Below are 20,788 nucleotides of genomic sequence, written 5' to 3'. Positions count from 1 at the left end.
ATGGGACACACACAGGAAGTGAAAAGTTCTACTCACCCCTTATACGCCGTCATCCTCCCCGTTAAGCAGGTTTCTAGTCTTCTCTCTTCTTTGACGTATTTTTTTGGTTCGTCAGACTTTCGCCGGCCTCGCGCAAGCGTCGATTTTGGGACACTGCACGGCGTTTACGAAAATCTGCACCGGCTGCGCCAGTCAAATTTGGAGGAGCGTGATGTTAATTAAAGAGCTTTCTTCTATAGAGGCTTTAATAAAAAAATAGTGCTTCCACAATTGAAGCTTAATATTAACTTAGTACTAGACTTATTACTAGCGAGTCGATGTGTGGACTGGCCGCTCGGCTTGCGTTCCCACGCACGGTATGTGCAGGTGGCCTGTTCTGGGAACTCTACGCAGACTCAGCGATTCTGCATCCGTGAGTGAAGCTCACGGGTGCCAGACCTACTGCATGGGCAGGCGCCAGACCTGCCTGTTGTCCAGACATAACTAGCTTCGCTTGGACTTATGTGCACTTTTGCCATACCCCTACCTACTCCCTACTCCCACCCTACACCTACCCTACCCTACCCTACCGTACCTCTTCTCCACGCCTAACCTACCCCTCTTTTAATAAACTCTCATTTATTTATTACTTCTTTTTTTTAATTTTTAACAATATAAGTATAAAATACAAAACATTATTAAAAATTTATAAAAAAAATTCACCCTCCCGTTGCGGGACATTTGAGTGCCCAAACAACCGGTGGTCAGGGCTCCAGAGTGAGGAACCTCACTATGGGCGCGTCTCAAGAATCACTGCCTTTTGTATCTGACTCTTAATCCAAAAGTTAAGCGAAAGCTTCTTAAGGTGTTGGTCGAAGCTTTTCGCTTTAAGACCATTGACTGAAACAAAACAAACAAACCTACCCCTCTTTTAAGTATTATTACGAACCCTTTATACATAGGAGTATAGAAAAGTGTTGTTTTCAGACATTTTATTTTTTATTTCTAATTTCTAATTTTACTCACCTTGTCCTAACCAACCAACCTAACTAATAAAACCAACAAGCATCCAAATTGAAGCAGTGGTTCGAAAGTTATGGGGGTACGACAAACATGTCGAATATACATTTTATTTACATATTGTGTAATAAGTATACGCCAAGAATGAGATGTACCTACTCTTATTTTTAAGGTTGTCCGAATCCAAAAACTTGCAAGAAATCTGAATTCGGGTGCTGTCCCGATGGCGTGTCGCCAGCCAAAGGTCTCCACAGCGCGGGTTGCGATACAACGCCGTGCAACCAAACTCTGTATGGATGCTGCAAGTCCGACGGCAAAACAGCTGCAGAAGGCAACGACGAAGAAGGTTGCCCTCCACCCTGCAAATCCTCTAAGTGAGAGACGTATATTTGATTTGAATTGATATTTTGGTTTAAAATGCCCACCGGCCAATAGAACGTTGGTGTACCCCCGTATAAAATAACATGGAGTTGAAAATATTATGTATATAGCTGACGCCGCGCGGTTTCACTCGCGTGGTTCCCGTTCCCGTAGGTATACGGGGATAATATATAGCCTATAGCCTTCCTTGATAAATGGGCTATCTAACACTGAAAGAATTTTTGAAATCGGACCAGTAGTTCCTGAGATTAGCGCGTTCAATCAATCAATCAAACAAACAAACTTTTCAGCTTTATAATATTAGTATAGATTAGGGATCTGGCTAATAATTGGTATGATGAAAGTATGTTTCTTGAAGAGAAAAAAATTATCAAACCAATCAAAAAATGTCGTAAAATTCGGTTTGTATGGGCAACGATCTTCTTTTTTCTTAGCCGGAGACGAGCAAAGAAACAGGGAAGAAAAAATAAATAAGAATGAAATAAAATTATCTTAAAACGTTGTGCGTCCGTTAAAAAAATTCTGGTGCGAATGGGGACTAATGATTTCGTTATTAAAGTAGAATTATCATGATTTTGCTAGAAAAAAGAAAATTGGTTATAGTGTAAGGCCTGGGCCGGGGATGAGCATTTTCAACGTACATTTTAAAAATCATCTCTTATTATAATAATAATTTTTGTTATAGATACGGTTGTTGCAAAGACCAAAATACCGAAGCTAAGGGCCCTGAAAAACAAGGTTGTCCGGAAACAGGTAATGATTAACTTTACCTCTAAGTTATAATATTAGTATAGATATTTATAGCGTAAAGTTGCGAGTTTAAATGATTTTAGCATGAAGATATGAACGTATAGAAATATACCACATTAATTAACACTATTAATTAATACATTGATTTCTCTAGAAACGACTACAACTGAAAAAGCAACGCCTGCATCGACGCCTGAACCAGCGATTGCACCGACAACAACGAGAATCGAAAGTTGTGACACGACGGAGTTTGGTTGTTGCTACGACAATGAAACCGATGCCTCTGGGCCCAACGGCGAAGGTTGTCCGTGCAGTATTACTGAATTTGGTTGCTGTCCTGATGGTATTACAACAGGTACTTAAAGTTTGATGAATAATAAGTGTTATCGCCGCATTACAACGACTTGCGGTACGGACGGCTTTAGTGTGCTCGTGGCGTTCGAGCCGTCCACATCTCTTGTTTTGTATTTCTTTATGGATTATTTGGGATAGGCGGGGAGAGTGACTTGAGAGGAACAGGACCTACACACAACGTTCACAAGTGCGTGACTTTACTCAAGGTCATTCTTTGCCAATCTAGGTTCTTATTTTGGTTACAGTTTGATTTGTTTATCAAGTTGTCCTGACAAATGTTTTGAATCATAACCTTTGTTCGACATTAGTTTTCTTATTTTTGTAATCACCTCTGAGTCTTCTAAAATAAGATTCTAATCCATATATTCATTGAATACTCGTATTAGATTTTCTATACTCAAGAATATTATATGATTCTGATACCTTACTTACAAGTCAACGTCATCTTCTTTAACAAGTTAGCCCTTAGCCCTCCCACCATCAGGTGAGATTGTAGTCAAGGGCTAACTTGTAAAGAATAAAAAAAAAAAACTTATAACACATAAGTAAGGTCGGCAAAATGTGTCAATCTTATCCATCGCTTCTAATATTCGTCAAATTAATTATGATTTACTCTCTAGACACCCATGTCATCTTTCATATACTCCAATCATCTCTTTTTTGGCCTTCCTTTAGAAAGGTCAAGGAAAGTCTTTCTAGAAAAGGAAATTTGACGCAGTTAAAAATGTATGGAGAAGATGTGCTTAAAGCTACATATTATAAAAAAATGCATTATATTTTATATTAAAATCATAATGCTTATTCTATTACATTGTCAGTCTCTTTTGCTTGCTGAATACATCACATACAATTTAAAAGATACACAACATACACACTTACATTTAAATAAGTTTTTTTAAATTAAATTGTTCTTTTTTGCTTTCAGCGAATGGTGTCAACCTGGAAGGTTGCATAATGTCTTGTAATACGTCTGCGTATGGCTGCTGCCCTGACAATGAAACGCCAGCTCACGGGCCGGAGTACGAAGGTTGCTGCTTGCAATACGAGTTTGGCTGTTGTCCTGATAACTACAAACCAGCTGAGGGTCCACATCTTGAAGGTTACTTGACGCATAAATTGTAATTTTAAGGACCTCGCCTTGTCCCGTTTATATACGGAGTCGGCTTTTCTAATCATGCGACGACATTTTTTACGCTCCTTTGCGTAGTTATAATTATTGTGCCTCAACGATTGATATGATTGTCTTGGCTTATGTTTTACGGTCGGGTACCACCGGGCCTAGGTCGTAGTCTTTCTGGAAGACTTGAACGTTCCCGTTGGCACTTTTAGGCCCTTCCGCTCTAATGTACGCTCCGACCTGATCAGAGTTTTTTCTACGGCGTTTGTGATTCGTAGGAGGTATTTTATTTCCCTCCTACCCTTAATCAATAGGCATGCCAAAGGGTATTCCCCTATCTGCCACCTTGCTGACGCGCTTCCTAGGGTTAAAGCTTAACTGTGAGAAATACTTTTAGCTAAATGAACGCCATAAAAAATTGCATTACTACGTCTTCGACATCCAACGACCCGCAGTAAATTCTTCGCTACAACGTTTCTTATTCTAACGCTATAGTGTGAAACCTTCTGACGCCTGGTGACCCCAGCCACCTTCAATATAAACCACACCTTTAAGGCACGAGTGAACAGATACTTTCTAAGCGTGCGCGTTCCAACTTAGACCTCATCATCGCTTTCCATCAAGCATGTAGACAAGCGCAAGCAAGAATATAAAAAAAGCTTATCAAAAAATACGAGAAACTATAAAGACAGACCTGCTTAACCGAGAATTTTCTTAATTCTCTGGGTGTGTGAAGTCTGCCGATCTACATTGGGCTAGCGTAGTGGATTATTGCTATTGGCCTAAACCCCTCATTCTAAGAGGAGACTCGCATTCGGCAGTGAGCCGAATATGAGTTATAATGATGATGATGATAAAGATAGACTTACGTGGTATAAATCCACAAACGCACGGACTTATTTAGATTCATATTATACAATACACGTATATATTTTCCCAGGTTGCGGTTGCCACTCAGCGCACTTCGGCTGTTGTCCGGACAACAAGACCATAGCCCACGGGCCGAACAATGAGGGCTGCGGTTGCCAATACTCGCAGTTCGGTTGCTGTCCAGATAGGTAGCATCCGACACTAACAACCGGATTTAGTTTTTGATTTATTTGTACCTTTGTATCAATAACAATGTCATGTTTTAGGCGCACAGAAGCGCAGGGCCCAGAATACAGAGGATGCGCGTGTCATACATATCAATTCGGCTGCTGCCCTGATGGCGTAACAACACCTACCGGACCTGGCTACCAGGGCTGCATATGCCAGCATACCAAGTATGGATGTTGTGGAGATGAAGTGACTGCTGCTAAAGGACCTGACGGCGAAGGATGCGATTGTTCCAATAGCAAATTCGGCTGTTGTCCTGATGGAGTAACTCCATCCCAAGGCGAGAAATTCCTTAATTGCTCTGATATACCAGAGAATAAGCAAGGTAAATCAAATTGAAGTAACAAAAAAAAATATATGTATATCAGATAGCCACTAAACTAGCTATTGCCTTGTTACAGCGGCTTGCGCCTTGCCTCAAGACAAAGGCTCATGTGGAAACTTCTCCGTATACTGGTTCTATGATATATCTTACGGAGGTTGCGTGAGGTTCTGGTACGGCGGTTGTGAAGGAAATGGCAACAGATTCCTTACCCAGGAGGAGTGTGAAGATGTTTGTGTACACCCACCACCAAAAGGTAAAGAAATATTTGCAAATTACAAAAAAAAACTAAACTGGAACCTAGGCTAATGGCCTTGACTGCAGTTGACAGAAAGGCAAACTTTTTGCGCAATGGAATGGATCTCCCTGTGGCTGTCCACCGCGGAAATGCAGCCAGTATTATTGCCACCATTCCACGTGGGCATGATTTGTATAGTATTAGGAAAAGTTAGCATTACCGTTCCCTATTGTATCCTATCTCAATAAAAAAAAAATAATTTAACCAATCTTTTAAGTACATAATTACATAAGCATAAGCATAACATAACATAATAATAAATAAGTGTAAGGTAATTAATTAAACGGTTTTACAGAATCTTGCGATCTACCCAAGGTAAAAGGAATTTGCGAGGGCTACAATATTCGCTGGTACTATGACGGAAGTCGGGAGCAATGCTCTCAGTTCGTGTACGGAGGCTGTCTGGGCAACAACAATAACTTCGACTCTAGGGAGATATGCCAAGAACGTTGCGAGCCGGAAAAAACTGAAGGTAAATATCTATGTCCAAATTAGCACGCCATTTAAAAAGGCTTGGTAGTTAATATGTCGTGACGCTTTTCTGTTACGAAATTTTGAAAGAAAAATCTTCAAATTAATGAGCAGACAAATATTAAAAAGTAAATCAATAAATGATTATTATCTATTGGATGACTTTCATAACCGATTATCTATATTTTCCATGCGTTGACTCTGCGAGGTCTCTGAAACTTTTAGATATAAAGATTTGAAAAAAAAAAGATTTCCATGCAGAGGTCAGCGAAGAACGGATTTTAAGATGTTTTTCTGAAATGGAAGGCAGAACTAAACTTTCCTTTGAAGTTCTTTTCGCGGCGGCGGTCTTTGAAGTTATAAGGTTAAGGTTTTCGTGGGCGATTTTTATCTTCTTCTATTCTAATAATATCGAAACTGCTTGACGTACAAACATGAAATTTGGCAGGAAGGTAGTTTATAGTTAGTAGGGTCAGATAAAGGATGTCTAAAGGGCGGACAAAGCCGCGGGCGTCCGCTAGCTACTATATGAGTTGCCATTTTTCAGACCAATGCAACTTACCAATCGAGCAAGGGTCCTGTGCCGGTAACTTCGCCCGGTGGGGCTTCAACGCGGAACGTCGCCGCTGTGAGCAGTTCATCTGGGGCGGCTGCGAGGGCAACCCCAACCGCTTCGGCTCTGAAGCTGCCTGCTTGCAACGCTGCAACCCGCCCGGAGCCCCGATACGTAAGTGACTCTACGAATGAGGGAAATTAAGTACTAGTAGTAGAGGAGCCGAAGAGGGGATTTTTGCAGTTACTCGAGCGCGGCAGATAAACATAAGGGACTATACCTTACACTTTGTCGAGTACCTCCACCGAGTATGAGCCCTTAATATTGGTGGGTACGTTTAGGGCAACCAAAAAAAAACTAACTCCATAAATACTCAACCAGCACGTCAGATTAAGATAAGGTAGGTGAGTTGATAGCTAAAAACTGCACATTTCGAAAATCTGACGATTTGAGCGTAACGTAATGGAATGGGAGGGTTTCAAAATTACAAAATTAAACCCTTATATTTTAGTGATCGAGGTACGAGTGCGATTAATTTTTTACTTATTTTTAAGGAAATAATCTCCTAATTAATCGCTAAAATTTTCTTGCAATTTCAGTAAGCCAAAGTAATAAAAATTGTTATTAAAGTCTGTAGTTTTTTTTTCCACCGCTAAAAGCGGAAAAAGTAAATAACCATTTATTCTTCCTATAATTTAATCTACCAAATGTAATCGGTCTCAATGACGCTCGAGTAACTGCAAATTTAGCATCCCGGGCTCCCCTACTATAGTAGTTACCCACGCGGTCGTGCATTTAAGAAACTATTTGGCTGGTGAGAAACTCGGCCGTGGCTAGTTATCACCCTACATGCAATGACGTACCGCCAATTTAGCGTGTAAGTCGTGTAGAAACTTATAGAGGTGTGGATTTTTATCCTCCTAACAATTTAGCCCGCTTCCACCTTAGATTACATCATCACTTACCATTTTGATTGTCAAGTCAACTTGCAAAGAATAAATAAAAAAATCAAACAAACTGCATAACACAATATATTAGTATATATGAAAGGTAATTATTACGCAAGTTCAGTGATTTGTGCATTAATAACACTTAAGTAAAAACAGTGAGTGGTAAAAAGAGAAAAAAAGTGGTAGAAAGAAATGAGAGTCTTGACACTGGCCCAAACGCTCGATGCACGGAGTCAGAAAACCGAAAAGAAGAAGAAGAAATGGGAGAGATAATTAATGTATACATATCTATACATTGATTGATGATTGAGTTTTGTGTGGGTATCACTTAATTTGATCAAATATATTAAAACTTTAAATAACAGTATTTTACATATTTATTTTAGAAGAAAAAGGTTTTTGGTGTGGTTTGGGGAGTTAAGTAACACAAGGCATGCATGCATTTTTGGAGGGTTTAATAACAATTATATTACAAAATTAATTAACAGGGACATTTTCACGGTGATGGTTTGCATGGTAATTGAAGAAGTAGTTGTAGAAATTTTAGTCAGTCATAATTGGCATGTAATGGTTACAGGATTGTGTAGGATGAACCATTTTTTAGAACAGCTTTGACTATAATTACGGGTAGACACTAATTGACACTTAGTTGATACATACTACTAATTAACAATATAATAACTAATACTAACACGATACAGAGGCGTGTTCACTACCACAAGACAAGGGCAACTGCACTGAGAAGCATCCCGCCTGGTCCTTCAGTCCTACAGAGAATCGCTGCATGCCTTTCTATTTCACTGGATGCGGTGGAAACGAGAATCGCTTTGACAGTGAGCAGGCTTGCAACAAGGCCTGTCCGAGTGCATATGGTAATTCCTTTTCCTTTAAATATTATGTAGTAAGCAGAATGGTTAAGCGATTAATGGTGTACATTCTGAATAACTTTGTAGGTTGGATACCTCTTGATTGTTGTGTCCTAATTTAAAAATATTGACTCATCAGTTTCATCCAGAAACCTCTATTGAATTAGCAACAGTTTAGCTTCGTTTTGATGATCTTTGATATAGCTTTACAGAAACTGATTTTGTAAAAAAAATATTTAATGTCTTTGACCACATTTATCTTACGACGTCCTTTGCATGACATGGTGTTTTTAGATTAGGCTTACCTACTGAGAATTCAGAAAAAACAAATCGTGTTCTATAGTTAAGGTATGTTGTAATTCACTTCTTGATTGTCGGAAAATTGCAAAAAAAAGGTAAATATTTGTGTGGGTAATGAGTGCACTAACAATTCTACTGTTTCTGGCATTTTAGGTTAATTTTAGTACTTTTAGAAGCTTGAACAATGTAGTTAGACTCAGTTCTTGAACACTGTAGTTTTTCCTATTTAATTTTGCATGTTTTGGCATGAACAAAAATAAGAAATGTATCATTTTTTTGTGTCTTTTTATTGCAATTTAAATGAAATTGATAAATATTTACAGTCCAAGAAATGTGCACGCTACCGGCGGTGACCGGCGAATGTGCAGACTATTCCCGACGATGGTACTACGATACAACGCATAGGAGGTAACGAAAGTTTATATAATACAAATATATTCATAGTCCAGGATCCGGGGAGCATTTGTACAATTAAATTATTATGTACGGAAGGTAGGTAGGGAAGTTAAATTTCCCTGAGTAGGTTAATCCTGATGAGACGCTCGACTCACGGATATACATCATACTTGTAGTAATCAATTTGTATGGCTCCCCGATCCTGGACTATCTCTTCATTGAATGTGTTTTTGTTTGTTACAATTTCATCAGGTAAACTATTAACCGATTTAAAAATTCTTTCACTAATGTAATGCTACATAATCATAGAATAACACAGGCCATAAGTAGGTAATATACGTATGTTCACAGGCACGCGGGTGAATATAATAAAAAAGACACACTTTATAAATTTTATCCATCCATCCATCCATCTCCGGGCTTACGAGATTTAACATTGACACGCAAATACAAAGTATAAATTATTAGTAAAAAAATCGTTTGTTGTATGAAGATGTCGAGAGTTCTACTTCGGCGGATGCGGCGGTAACGAAAATAACTTCTTGTCGGAGTTTGAATGCGAAAACCGCTGCATGGAGCAAGTGACCACGACCCCAGCGCCCCAGCCTCCTCCGCAACCTGCGACTGAACCCACAGCCGCGCCCGCGACACCGATCCCAGCCGAAAATGGTAACAGCACCTCTCTCTATAGTCGTTCCTTCATTACTGAAGATCGTGGTCCTGGTAAGATCCCAGCCTCCTGCGGGTCCACGCCTTCCATCGGCTTCTGTTGGCACCCATCTTATAATTCCTTTATTGAAATTGTTGCTATCCATTTTATGATACCAGGTAATTTTTTTCCTCGAGAAAGAACCTATATAATATACAAGCGTTAAAATCTCTCTATGAGGATTCTAGTGCTTGTATCAGAATAAAGGAGCCACATACTGATTGGTTTCCAGTCGAAAAAGGTGTTCGGCAGGGATGTGTCGGGTCACCATGTTTGTTCAACCTATTCATAGATAACCGCTTGATAGATTTGAAAGAGTATTTATGCACTAAGTATGAATAGATTACTCATCAAATGTTTACTCTGCGCCGATGATCAAGTGATACTTGCATCATGTGCTGATGAGATACATGGCAGGATAAATCCAAATAAAATAAATGCAGTAGCATTGAAGATCACCAATGAAATGTTGTAAGTGTAATCTCTCATCTGAATGAGATACATCCCATTCAAAAGAGATGAAGAAATAATGAATGTAATAAGAGAATGTTGTGGTGTAAAAAAAAAGTAGTTACCAAAATCAAGAAAGGTATTTTTTTTCAAGAAAGGCTTACATGAATTGTTGTTTGCAGATTTCTGTTTGGAGGAAATAGATTCCGGGCCATGCACGGATCTGGTAGATCGTTGGGCGTACGACTCTGCACAACGCACCTGCATCCAGTTCCGGTACGGTGGTTGTGCCGGCAACAGGAATAACTTCCCTACGCTGGAGCACTGCCAGGCATTCTGCCCACCTCCGCAAGGTATACTCTATAATATCATTATTTATATCATTGTTTCCTTATCCCACTCCATATTCCTATCCCCACTCGAGTGGAGGTCGGTAAAATATATCACTCTCTTCCATTCACTTCTATCATTCCTCTACTCCTTTTGTGTAAAAGGAGAGTTCCTCGTCCTCTTTCACATACTTCAACTATCTCTTTATTGGCCTTCCTCTTCTCTTGTATCCTTCCACTTGCAATTTCATATTCTGGTAATTAATTAAAACTTGTTCATACTCATACCATGTCCATACCAAGCTAACCTTTTACTTTTCATTTTTTCCGTCACGGGCGCCACAGTTAGACTTTCCCTTCCCTCGTTTGCTTAAATTCTTCTGTCATCTGTCCCTTTTACAGCCCCACTTTCTGCTCTGTTAATTTTCCCCTTAAGCTTAAAGAGAAAATATGCCTGTCATCATTTCATCCATCGTTCTTTGTATTCTTTACGTCTAATCTTATTTAGAGTAAAGCCTAAAAAATCTTCTACGTTAATTTTGTTAACATCTCAAAAGGCAAAACCGGTGGAAACCCAATTTTAATTTAGGTTCGTTGATGAACATTCCACATCGAGTTTAGCTTTACGTAGTATAGACTTTTATTTTCTTTTTGTAGTAGATATATGTCATTTGCCGATGGTGTCGGGTCCGTGCGACGCATCACTGATGCGCTGGTTCTACGACGCGGCGGCCGATGCCTGCAGCCAGTTCACTTACAGCGGATGTGAAGGAAACGAAAATCGGTAATATTTCAGCATTGTTTAGTCATTTTAATACTCCCCAAAAGAAAAGCTAAGTATTCAACAATTATTTTGACTGTAACCTATGTCGAAAATTCTAGAGCTTCTATAAAGTAAATTAGTTTAAGCAGTGGAAACTTTGCATATATATATCTATTTATCGTTTAATTTTAGGTTTGACACGCTGGAGAGTTGTGAACGACAATGCAGAGTTGGACCCGTGGTCACTACGACATCTACTAGCACCATAGCACCGGTAACATATTATTTGCACGGAAATGTTGCACGTCTTTCTGTTTTTTTTTTTTCAATTAATATAGTATTACCTATACCTATCTCTTGACATATTTGTATTTGATTTGGCTTTTAATATTACGACCGATCGCTTGCCTCACGTCAGGCAAGCGATCGTACCTATTTCCTTGGGAATTCTTATTCTGGTAAGTTTTATGAACCACCACCTTTCGGTTCAATGTGTACTTTGCAGTGGTCCTCCTTTTGGAATGTGGGTAACATATTATAGTAAATTTATAATATGTTATATTTAGCCACTTTCGATGTTTTCCCTTTGTCGCCTTTTACGACATCCACAGGAAGATATGTATTTTTCTGATACCACATTTAGCAATTTCCCACATAGGGATAGGGATAAGGTAGAGGAGATGATAACCATATTATATCTATCACTATCAGTATAGTACTGCCTCGTTTTTCCAATGCTTAACTTGTTTGTAATATATCCATTATGATAGCGGATCATCCTGGATATGAATTCTGGTTCGTGTTAAGAAGTGTATTTTCTTAGAAAACAATATAAATCTAAAAGTACAAAAAAAGGAGTTGGGAAGCCGCTGATATGCCCGTACAAAAAGACGCCATGCCCATCATAAGCCATGGGTCTCGGTCACATAATACCATTTTACGAGTAGCTTATCATTAACGGCTGATACCGATATACAGGATGTCCCGTAAATACTACGACATACTTTACAGGGTGAAGCTGACTCAAGCCCTACTAAAACAACGCAACATATGGTACCCGAAATTTTACGGTTTTTAAGTTATATTGGTTTTTGAACAAAACACAAAAATCCCTACCTTCAATGAAGTGTAGTCGTACCATGTGCTGAAAAATTACTAAAGCGTTGATTTTATGCTTGCTGAATAATTTTGAATAGTTGTTTTAGCCAATGAAATTTTGGTTTTTCCAAAAAACAGGCCTAATATTTTTTTTATGTTTAACGATTTTTATTGTATGTATGTATTGTATGTACTTTTAACGGTCACGTTGAAAAAAATGTACTTATAAGTTTTGAATACATGTTCTAACATATCTCTTTTCAACTGTCACTTTGGTAGGAATACATCCCACCGGAGTGTCGCGTGACGCCCACACTAGAGGAGTGCAGCGTGGCGGGCGAGGTGTGGTACCTGGACGTGCAGCAACGTGCCTGTGTAGCCCACACCAACCCCTACTCCGGCCTCGCCTGCAGGAACACAGGCGTCTATCCGTCCCAGGAGGCCTGCGAGCGCTCCTGCGGTGCTTTCCGGGACTTAGGTCAGTATTATATAAGCGATGCTTCGATAACTACGGTACCATTTTTACTATTGTTCTTTACAAGTTAGCCCCTAGACTTCATCACCTAATGGTAAGCGATGACGCAATCTAAGATGGCAGCTGGCTAACTTATTAGGAATAGGTACGATGGAAATCCACACCTTTTACGGTTTCTACACGATATCGTACCGGAACACTAAATCGCTTGGCGATACGTCTTTGCCGGCAGGGTGGTAACTAGACAAAGCCGAAGCCTCCAGCCAGACCTCGGTCACGGTCCAGCCGGGGATCGCACCCAGGACCTCCGTCTTGTAAAACCACCACGCCATTGGGCCACGGTGGCCGTCAAACCTACAAAAAAAATAATATTATATAAAATTATAAAAAAAACATCCATCACGTAGCGGGGCATTTGAGTGCCCAAGCAACCGGTGGGTTAGGTACATGTTTTTTTTTCAATGCCACATCCACAGAATAGAGAAAGTTATTGAATCTGAAGCAACATCATAAAAAAAAATTGTAGGTGACCACCCTTACCATCACTGCCATCACTTAGAGGTAACTTATTCTCAGACCTATCGCATTTATAAAACTTCATCAAAAAAAAAAGTCCGTTTAACCTTTTCGATGGAGTTATGATAAAGTGAGACACGAGAATTTTTTAAATGATGATTTTAACTAAAATCATGGACGTTCTCCCATCAGACGTATGCCTGTATCAAGTGGACTCTGGTCCATGCCTCGACTCAATCCCCAAGGTGTACTTCGACTACGCGACGGGTCGCTGCGAACAATTTTCATACGGAGGCTGCCACGGTGGACCCAATCGCTTCTCATCCGTGCAAGAGTGCGAGCAAGTGTGCAGACCAGCTGTCATTGGTAAGCTACTTGACTACAACTATAAGTAATAATATTCTAATAGGTAAAGTTTGTGTCTTTATGAAGTTGTAGAGGGTATTCTGGATCTACTGAACCGATTTAAAAAAATGATACAAGCAATAGAAAGCACAAGTACTTATTTTTTAACAAAATTGCTAATAAGTAGGTATATAATTCTCTCAGGAGAAGTGTATACTCCTATATTTTTCTCAGGAGAATTAAAATAACTCAAAATAATGCAAAAGTACTCATACATTTAAAAGTATGATGGACGACGCTGGATGTCCGCTGGCAGCTTTGCGCTGAACAGTTTTTCTTTTTTAAATGGCACCAGAACTGGGCATAATCACAAAAACCATATATAATAATAATAATTATAATAATAATTTTTCTTTATTAAGGATAAAAATCCACATACAAAAGTATAATAATTTAAATATACGTCGTAAATTAAACTAAAATATTAAAATGACACGGTATGATATCTTATAATTAATGAAAAATAGAAATAAAAATAATTCGTAATAAAATTGCACGTCATCTTATAACTAATTTTACCTACTTTTTATTTGCGTCCCGGTGAACACGTCGCCAATGATCAAATATCGGGCCAGACATGTGCTCACCGATGACCTTGAGGATAACGTTGTTTGTTTGTCTCAGTCTTTCCCAGAAAGAGGCTATGCGATTTCGTATAATCGCAAAAAAGTCGGGAACCTTCGCCTCAGCAAACATGCTCGACGCACTGCAGTACCTAGGGAGTCGCATTAGGATGCGGTATGCATCATTATATTGCACCCTAATGGTACTCATAGATGATCTTTTGTATTTCGTCCATAGTTGACATGTATAAAAACATTGGCAATATGCACGAAATAGCGTTAATTTCACGTCCACACTACATTTGGAAAATCTACGAGCAAGCATGTTGCACCGAACCGAAAGCGCCCTTCTCTCTCTTTCTATGTCTAAGTCATCCTCAAGATCACCCGTGAGGACATGACCCAAATATTTAAATTGCTTCACTTCCCGAACTGCAGAACCATTCAAATAAACCTGAGGCACTCTCTCCGGACCTCATCACCACCATATTGAAGACCATCATTTCAGATTTAAGAACATTGTATTTCAACCCATGGTCGTTAGCATAACGACCGCAGATTGAAAAGAGTTTTCTTAGCCCTCTGATTGAAGGACTCAGAAGCACCATGTCGTCTGCATAGCTAAGATTGTTTACACAAACGTTTTCGAGATGGCAACCAATCTTAGTGCTTCTGAGCTCTCCTATCAGATCGTTTATGTACACATTGAAGAGATCCGGGGAGGTTAAGCCACCTTGGCGAACACCACAGTCTAGTCTAAACCCACTAGACAGCGTTTCACCCCACCTTACATGGTTAATCTGGCCACCATACCAGTATCTCAACAGACCTACTATTTCGCTTGGCACCTGGGCCGCATGCAATTTGTTCCATAGTAGACTATAGTTTACCAGGTCAAATGCGCGACTCAGGTCTAGAAAGCATGCATACACGGATGTGTCCCGTTGGGTATAATACTGCACTATATGTTTTAGGCTGAAAATAGCAGAATCTGTTGATACACCGGGTCGGAAGCCAAACTGCGAATCATCAATATTAATAAATTTCTGCAGTTCGGGATGCACAACTCGCTCCAAAATCTTTCCTATTACAGTACCTAAGGAGATAGGCCGGTAGTTACTAGTAGCGCTCAAATTACCCGTTTTATTCTTAACAATAGGTATAACAATCGTTTTCATAAGGTCAGTTGGTAAATATGAATATCTTAGACACAAATTAAATAAAGAACATAGCTTTGAGTATAGAACATTACCTGCACACACTATGTGCTCAATACTCAAATTGTCGTGACCTGGTGACTTACCTCGTTTAATTTTATTTACTGCATTTTTTACGTCGACTGGTGTAAGCTGTACATAATTTCTAGAAAGGTTTTTGGACGAGGGCGTTCCATCTTTAGGTGCTTCTGTATTTAAAGGCTCTAATTTAATTTTTTTTTTTTGCAAAAAGATCAGCAATCTCCTTAGGCTCCTGTAAATTTTCGACAGTTAAGGGCAATTTCTGTTTACCGTTAAAGTTTTTAGTTGCATTCCAAAATTTAGCAAAGTTTTTTTCTTTTTTATGTGTTGCAAGAATATCTAATTTAATTTTTCCTCATTTCGCTGACACCAACTTAATTTATTTTTGAAAGCTTTTCGACTTTCAATCATTTTGTCATATGTACTTCCAGACGAAGGCTTGCCCGCTAGGAACCAACTGTTATAGTAAAACTTTGCGTTTTTGTGATATTCGTTGACATGATAATTCCAACCGATAATTGGCTTATGTAAACGATGACGTCCACCGGAACGCAAATTAGAAGTTATTATAGCACCCGTTTGAAGTATATTAGTTATACTTGTGTACAAATTACTAATAAAATCACAGTGTTGGGTAATATTATCACAGTGCTGATTATTCTTACATTTAAAACAATAAAAATCCTTTAAAATCTCTACTATACTCTATATATGTAATTTAAAAAATATTTTTAGGATTTTCATACAGATGGAAGAAAATACGATTGCTTCCAATTAATCAACAAAATAAAACCTAGACTGTGCGCTACAGAATGACAAAATATGCGTTGGTTAGTCTAGAGTTTGTAAGTCAGTGCTGGGAATTCCACCAGGAGATTATCATTAAACTGTATGTGCAGATCCTTGCGAACAAACGCCAGCACGTGGCGATTGCGGCAATGATGTGTACATGTGGTACTATGACGGCAGAAGAGACGAATGCGGGCAGTTCATCTACAGCGGCTGCAACGGCAACGATAACAGGTAAGGTTATCATCGTTAAATTAGCCGATAGACGTCCACTGCAGTACATATGAGTAAGCCTACTTGTCTTCCTTTTCCTTTTGTCTGCCTTCTGTTATAGACATTTTGTGTACAGTTCAGTCAGGCCTTTTGTTTTCCTTTTCCTTTTCTCTCCTCTGTCATTTTTGACCTTGACCTTTTGCAGTGGTCAGTTCAATCAGGCCTTTCTTTTCCTTTCCTCTGCTTTCTGTCATAAACCTGTTGTAGTGGTCAGTTCAATCAGGCCTTTTGTTTTCCTTTTCTTTTCCACTGCTTTCTGTCATACACCTTTTGTTGTGGTTTGTTAAATCAGGCCTTTTGTTTTCCTTTTCCTTTTCTCTGCTTTCTGTCATACACTTTTTGTAGTGCATAGTTCAGTCTTAATTAACTACTGTCCTACTGCACAAATATGTACCAAGAGATAAGCGTAAACTCTAATAAGGGTATCACAGATCTATGAGTATCAGTTAAATTGACTGTAGCCATTCCAAGTTAAACGCTACCGTTATTAACCGACTATGCTAGAGGAGAACAAACGCTTAAGAAGTTATAGTTGAAAAGCAAAACCTATTTGGACATGAAATTGTAGCCCATAGTCATGCAATGAACGTTTCGTACTAAAATTGTCTCTGTCTACAAGGTTTGGCACACGCGACGAATGTGAATACCGATGCAAGAAGTCAACAACGACTGTGGGTATCAGTTTCCTCAGCACTTCTACACCCACCACAACGAGTACAATTAGACCGTCGACCACACTGTCACTATTTGATCCTTTGGTAAGCAAAAACGTCATATTGTTATTGTTAAACAAAATAAACCGAGGGAATCATGAGTGTAAAGGAATTTAAATTTTCTAGGAGAATCGCTTCAGTGAACCAGAGTGTATAACCCCGGAATCAGTAGAGCCTTGCGGCAGCAACGTCACGGTGTATTATTACGACACAAGGACTCAGGCTTGTTTGGTTGGTGACTTCGGTGGATGCCGGCATCCAAACAGCTACCAAACTGAAGAAGAGTGTGAAAGAAGATGTGGGGCATTCAAAGGAGTCGGTAAGGAAGACAATCGCAAATAAATTTATCTTGAAAATATACTAATACCTTGTTTATTTTTTTATTAAAAAACAATTAACCATGACGTTTGACTTTAGACGTTTGCGCTGCCAGTCTCGACCCAGGCCCATGTCTGTCCACAATCACCAAATTCTACTGGGACGCAATATCGGGCCGCTGTTTATCCTTTGCATATGGAGGCTGCCACGGTGGACCGAATCGTTTCTCAACTCAGGAGGAATGTGAAAATGTTTGCGGTGCAACCGGACCAGGTACGATCCTATACTTACAAACATTCACCGTTCTTCTAATTCAATCTATCCAATATTCTACCTAACTGAAGCACGACTCTTTTTCCTTGGGTATTGGCTACGGCTCATATATTAACTAAAGTAGATTAGTTTCCATGAATCCATTAAACTTGAAAGGCACTAAGAAGCCAGCGTTAACGCTTCGGAGCGGGACCACAATTGCGAGTAGGTACGGAACTAACGGAGGTGGTGGGGGCAGAACCGGCGTGCCTGCAGCCGGTGTCGACGGGAGAGCCAGGCTGCGGGGTGCCGTCCCGCCGCTGGTACTACCACAGCGTGTACGGGGAGTGCCTCGCCTTCGTCTACAACGGCTGCGGCGGCACCGACAACAACTTCCCCTCCTACGACACGTGCGCTGTCGCTTGCAGGAGACAGAGTCCCTCTGGTACTGAAACATCGTCGCTTAGCACGAAACTGCTCTACCGCCGCGCTCGAAAAATTGAAACCAAAAGTCATTTAAAACTGCTGTATTGACGTAAAACTTCTTTACGCACGCTTGGAATGGGGCGTGCTGCCATCTACAGTGAAACAGTGTTTGTTATTTTAAACCACCGGTAGATGGCGTTCCTAGAGAACTTTGAAACAAATCCTTTTTGTACACTTCAAGAACCGATGCTGCCATCTATGATCCACAGGTATACCTGTGGATCATAGATGGCGTTTTGTATATTTTTTCCAAAGAAGTATTACTTCAATCAAAGCGATTTAAAGCACTATTTTTTATATTGTGACATGTAATTGAATGTATCTTTTAAAACACATAATTTAATTCTCATTTGTTTTTATTCTTTTCATAATATCTAACGGTTTTTGGTTTCATAATTGAAATTAGCGTGGGTAGAGATAGTGTACGGAAAGATCCTCGTGCTCGGCTTTCGCAGTCACTTATCACCGCTTGCACACGCTTTACTTCTTTCTGGCTCTATCACTGTGATCACAACTTATTATATCGAACACCATCTGTATAAGTTTATGTTCCAGTTTAGGAAATTTATCGTTTGTGTCTTCAGACCAGAAACTTTTAATTGCTCGATGTTGATGTCGATGTTCCCTTTTACAAAGCACAAGCTGAAAACTGAGCGGCCACTGCTCTGCTAAAGTATTGGCTGATTGAAAGTGTTTGTGGTATATAAGGGCACGTGATTTTTGTTGTATATATTTTACGATTTCATTATATTACCTACTCGACTTCGCTTCGACTTGTTCAATTTGACAACTTCACCCTATTCGCTAGTACAGTTGTGCAAGCAACCAAAAAGCTATAGGCAACAAACAGAAACTTAAGCCGCTAACATAAAAAAATATCCTGTTTCAAAATCTAATATAATGAAATCGTAGATTTTTTTGTAATGTATATACTTGGAGTGGGTCGTCGAAATGATTGAGATTCGGAGGCACGCTGGTGACGATGAGGCCGTCCGCAGTGGAGAACGAGGTGACGTGCGACGCGTACGCGGCTGAGTGCGCCTCGCTGCGCTGCGAGTACGGCATGCAGCGCACGCGCGCAGCCGGCGGCTGCGAGCGCTGCGTGTGCGTGCCCGTGGACGTGGACTGCGAGCCGCTGCGCCAGGAGTGCGCCGCGCTCAAGTGCAACTACGGCGTCGACAGGAGCACCGGCGACGATGGCTGCGAGAGGTACTGACTTCGCCATGTGGCTATACCGCGAGTATATAGGCTGCGAGCGCTGCGTACGCGTGCCCGTGGACGTGGACTGCGAGCCGCTGCGCCAGGAGTGCGCCGCGCTCAAGTGCAACTATGGCGTCGACAGGAGCACCGGCGACGATGGCTGCGAGAGGTACTGACGCTGTCATGTGGCTATACCGCGAGTATATAGGCTGCGAGCGCTGCGTATGCGTGCCCGTGGACGTGGACTGCGAGCCGCTGCGCCAGGAGTGCGCCGCGCTGAAGTGCAACTATGGCGTCGACAGGAGCACCGGCGACGATGGCTGCGAGAGGTACTGACGCTGTCATGTGGCTATACCGCGAGTATATAGGCTGCGAGCGCTGCGTATGCGTGCCTGTGGACGTGGACTGCGAGCCGCTGCGCCAGGAGTGCGCCGCGCTGAAGTGCAACTATGGCGTCGACAGGAGCACCGGCGACGATGGCTGCGAGAGGTACTGACGCTGTCATGTGGCTATACCGCGAGTATATATAGGCTGCGTGTGCGTACCCGTGGACCTACGCGCACACGCAGCCGCTTCGTTCGCCTCGTCATCAGCCTCAGGCTTAGTGTAACTTCGGCGACGGAATTATCGTTCGGTATGATACATCGGATGCGTGGAACTGTCGGTCAGGGTGTAATGGCGTTTTCAACCTTGCACGTGGAACTTTCAATAGTGTAACGCGGGGAACGTTACCCAGGTGTGTCGCTACACTTACTGCTGGACCAGGTTTTCATCATAGGAAAGGGTTATAGTGCTTTCGATCTACCACGCTTCAACCCTGGTTGGCGGTCTTAGGGCGAAACGCATAAGCGGACTTAATGTAGTAATGTTTGACTCTGTCAATCACCCAATGATTATGACCGGGATTGACAGTTTAATATACTCTCCGGGGCACAGGGGTAGTACACCACAAACTTCATAACTGTGAGCCGTTGAATTTCAAATGAAGATTATATTTTCATATGTTGTTCACCTTAGATGCCGTTGCATTGAGCACCCGTGTCTCCAGACTAACTGCAAGGACGACGAGCGATGCGTGATCACCCCATACAAGAACGCGATCACGTACGACGACATTCGATACTCAGCCGAGTGCAGAATCGGTAAAAAGAAAAATATACTGATTATACTAGCTTAAATACAATAACAATACAAGCTTACTTTGCTACAAGAGCCGGCGGCTCGAAACTATTGCTGAAACTTATAGCATAGAAGTCAAAAGTAAGGTATCACGAGAGGCTCAAGCGATGAAGGGATAATAGGATTAATCATCAAGTTATCTACTAAATAGTCGCTAAATAGTCAGCTTCTAATATA

At 40.7% G+C, this 20,788-nt stretch overlaps 1 protein-coding gene across 4 annotated transcripts in view; it reads left to right on the top strand.

Moving 5' to 3' along the window:
- The window catches only part of LOC112056973 (papilin), a 130,030-nt gene that overhangs the window by 95,203 nt on the left and 14,039 nt on the right, over nucleotides 1–20,788 (top strand). For 2 of the 4 annotated variants that reach the window (XM_052888031.1, XM_052888028.1), the window contains exons 20-43: nucleotides 1,172–1,373; nucleotides 2,066–2,133; nucleotides 2,285–2,485; nucleotides 3,410–3,583; nucleotides 4,542–4,659; nucleotides 4,738–5,024; nucleotides 5,101–5,277; nucleotides 5,615–5,791; nucleotides 6,338–6,517; nucleotides 7,995–8,165; nucleotides 8,783–8,867; nucleotides 9,349–9,524; nucleotides 10,197–10,367; nucleotides 11,001–11,127; nucleotides 11,299–11,380; nucleotides 12,484–12,682; nucleotides 13,388–13,561; nucleotides 16,301–16,424; nucleotides 17,083–17,221; nucleotides 17,303–17,495; nucleotides 17,594–17,767; nucleotides 18,006–18,191; nucleotides 19,231–19,441; nucleotides 20,450–20,574. In XM_052888031.1, the coding sequence (XP_052743991.1) occupies nucleotides 1,172–1,373; nucleotides 2,066–2,133; nucleotides 2,285–2,485; nucleotides 3,410–3,583; nucleotides 4,542–4,659; nucleotides 4,738–5,024; nucleotides 5,101–5,277; nucleotides 5,615–5,791; nucleotides 6,338–6,517; nucleotides 7,995–8,165; nucleotides 8,783–8,867; nucleotides 9,349–9,524; nucleotides 10,197–10,367; nucleotides 11,001–11,127; nucleotides 11,299–11,380; nucleotides 12,484–12,682; nucleotides 13,388–13,561; nucleotides 16,301–16,424; nucleotides 17,083–17,221; nucleotides 17,303–17,495; nucleotides 17,594–17,767; nucleotides 18,006–18,191; nucleotides 19,231–19,441; nucleotides 20,450–20,574 (3,921 nt within the window). The remainder of the gene's footprint in view (nucleotides 1–1,171; nucleotides 1,374–2,065; nucleotides 2,134–2,284; nucleotides 2,486–3,409; nucleotides 3,584–4,541; nucleotides 4,660–4,737; nucleotides 5,025–5,100; nucleotides 5,278–5,614; nucleotides 5,792–6,337; nucleotides 6,518–7,994; nucleotides 8,166–8,782; nucleotides 8,868–9,348; nucleotides 9,525–10,196; nucleotides 10,368–11,000; nucleotides 11,128–11,298; nucleotides 11,381–12,483; nucleotides 12,683–13,387; nucleotides 13,562–16,300; nucleotides 16,425–17,082; nucleotides 17,222–17,302; nucleotides 17,496–17,593; nucleotides 17,768–18,005; nucleotides 18,192–19,230; nucleotides 19,442–20,449; nucleotides 20,575–20,788) is intronic. The other 2 variants (XM_052888029.1, XM_052888030.1) reach the window with 2 other exon arrangements.

Source organism: Bicyclus anynana, chromosome 21 (genome assembly GCF_947172395.1).
Source record: "Bicyclus anynana chromosome 21, ilBicAnyn1.1, whole genome shotgun sequence".
In the NCBI taxonomy this organism is placed as follows: domain Eukaryota; kingdom Metazoa; phylum Arthropoda; class Insecta; order Lepidoptera; family Nymphalidae; genus Bicyclus; species Bicyclus anynana.
Note: the sequence above shows the minus strand (reverse complement) of the source record. Positions and strands in the feature narration are given on the sequence as shown.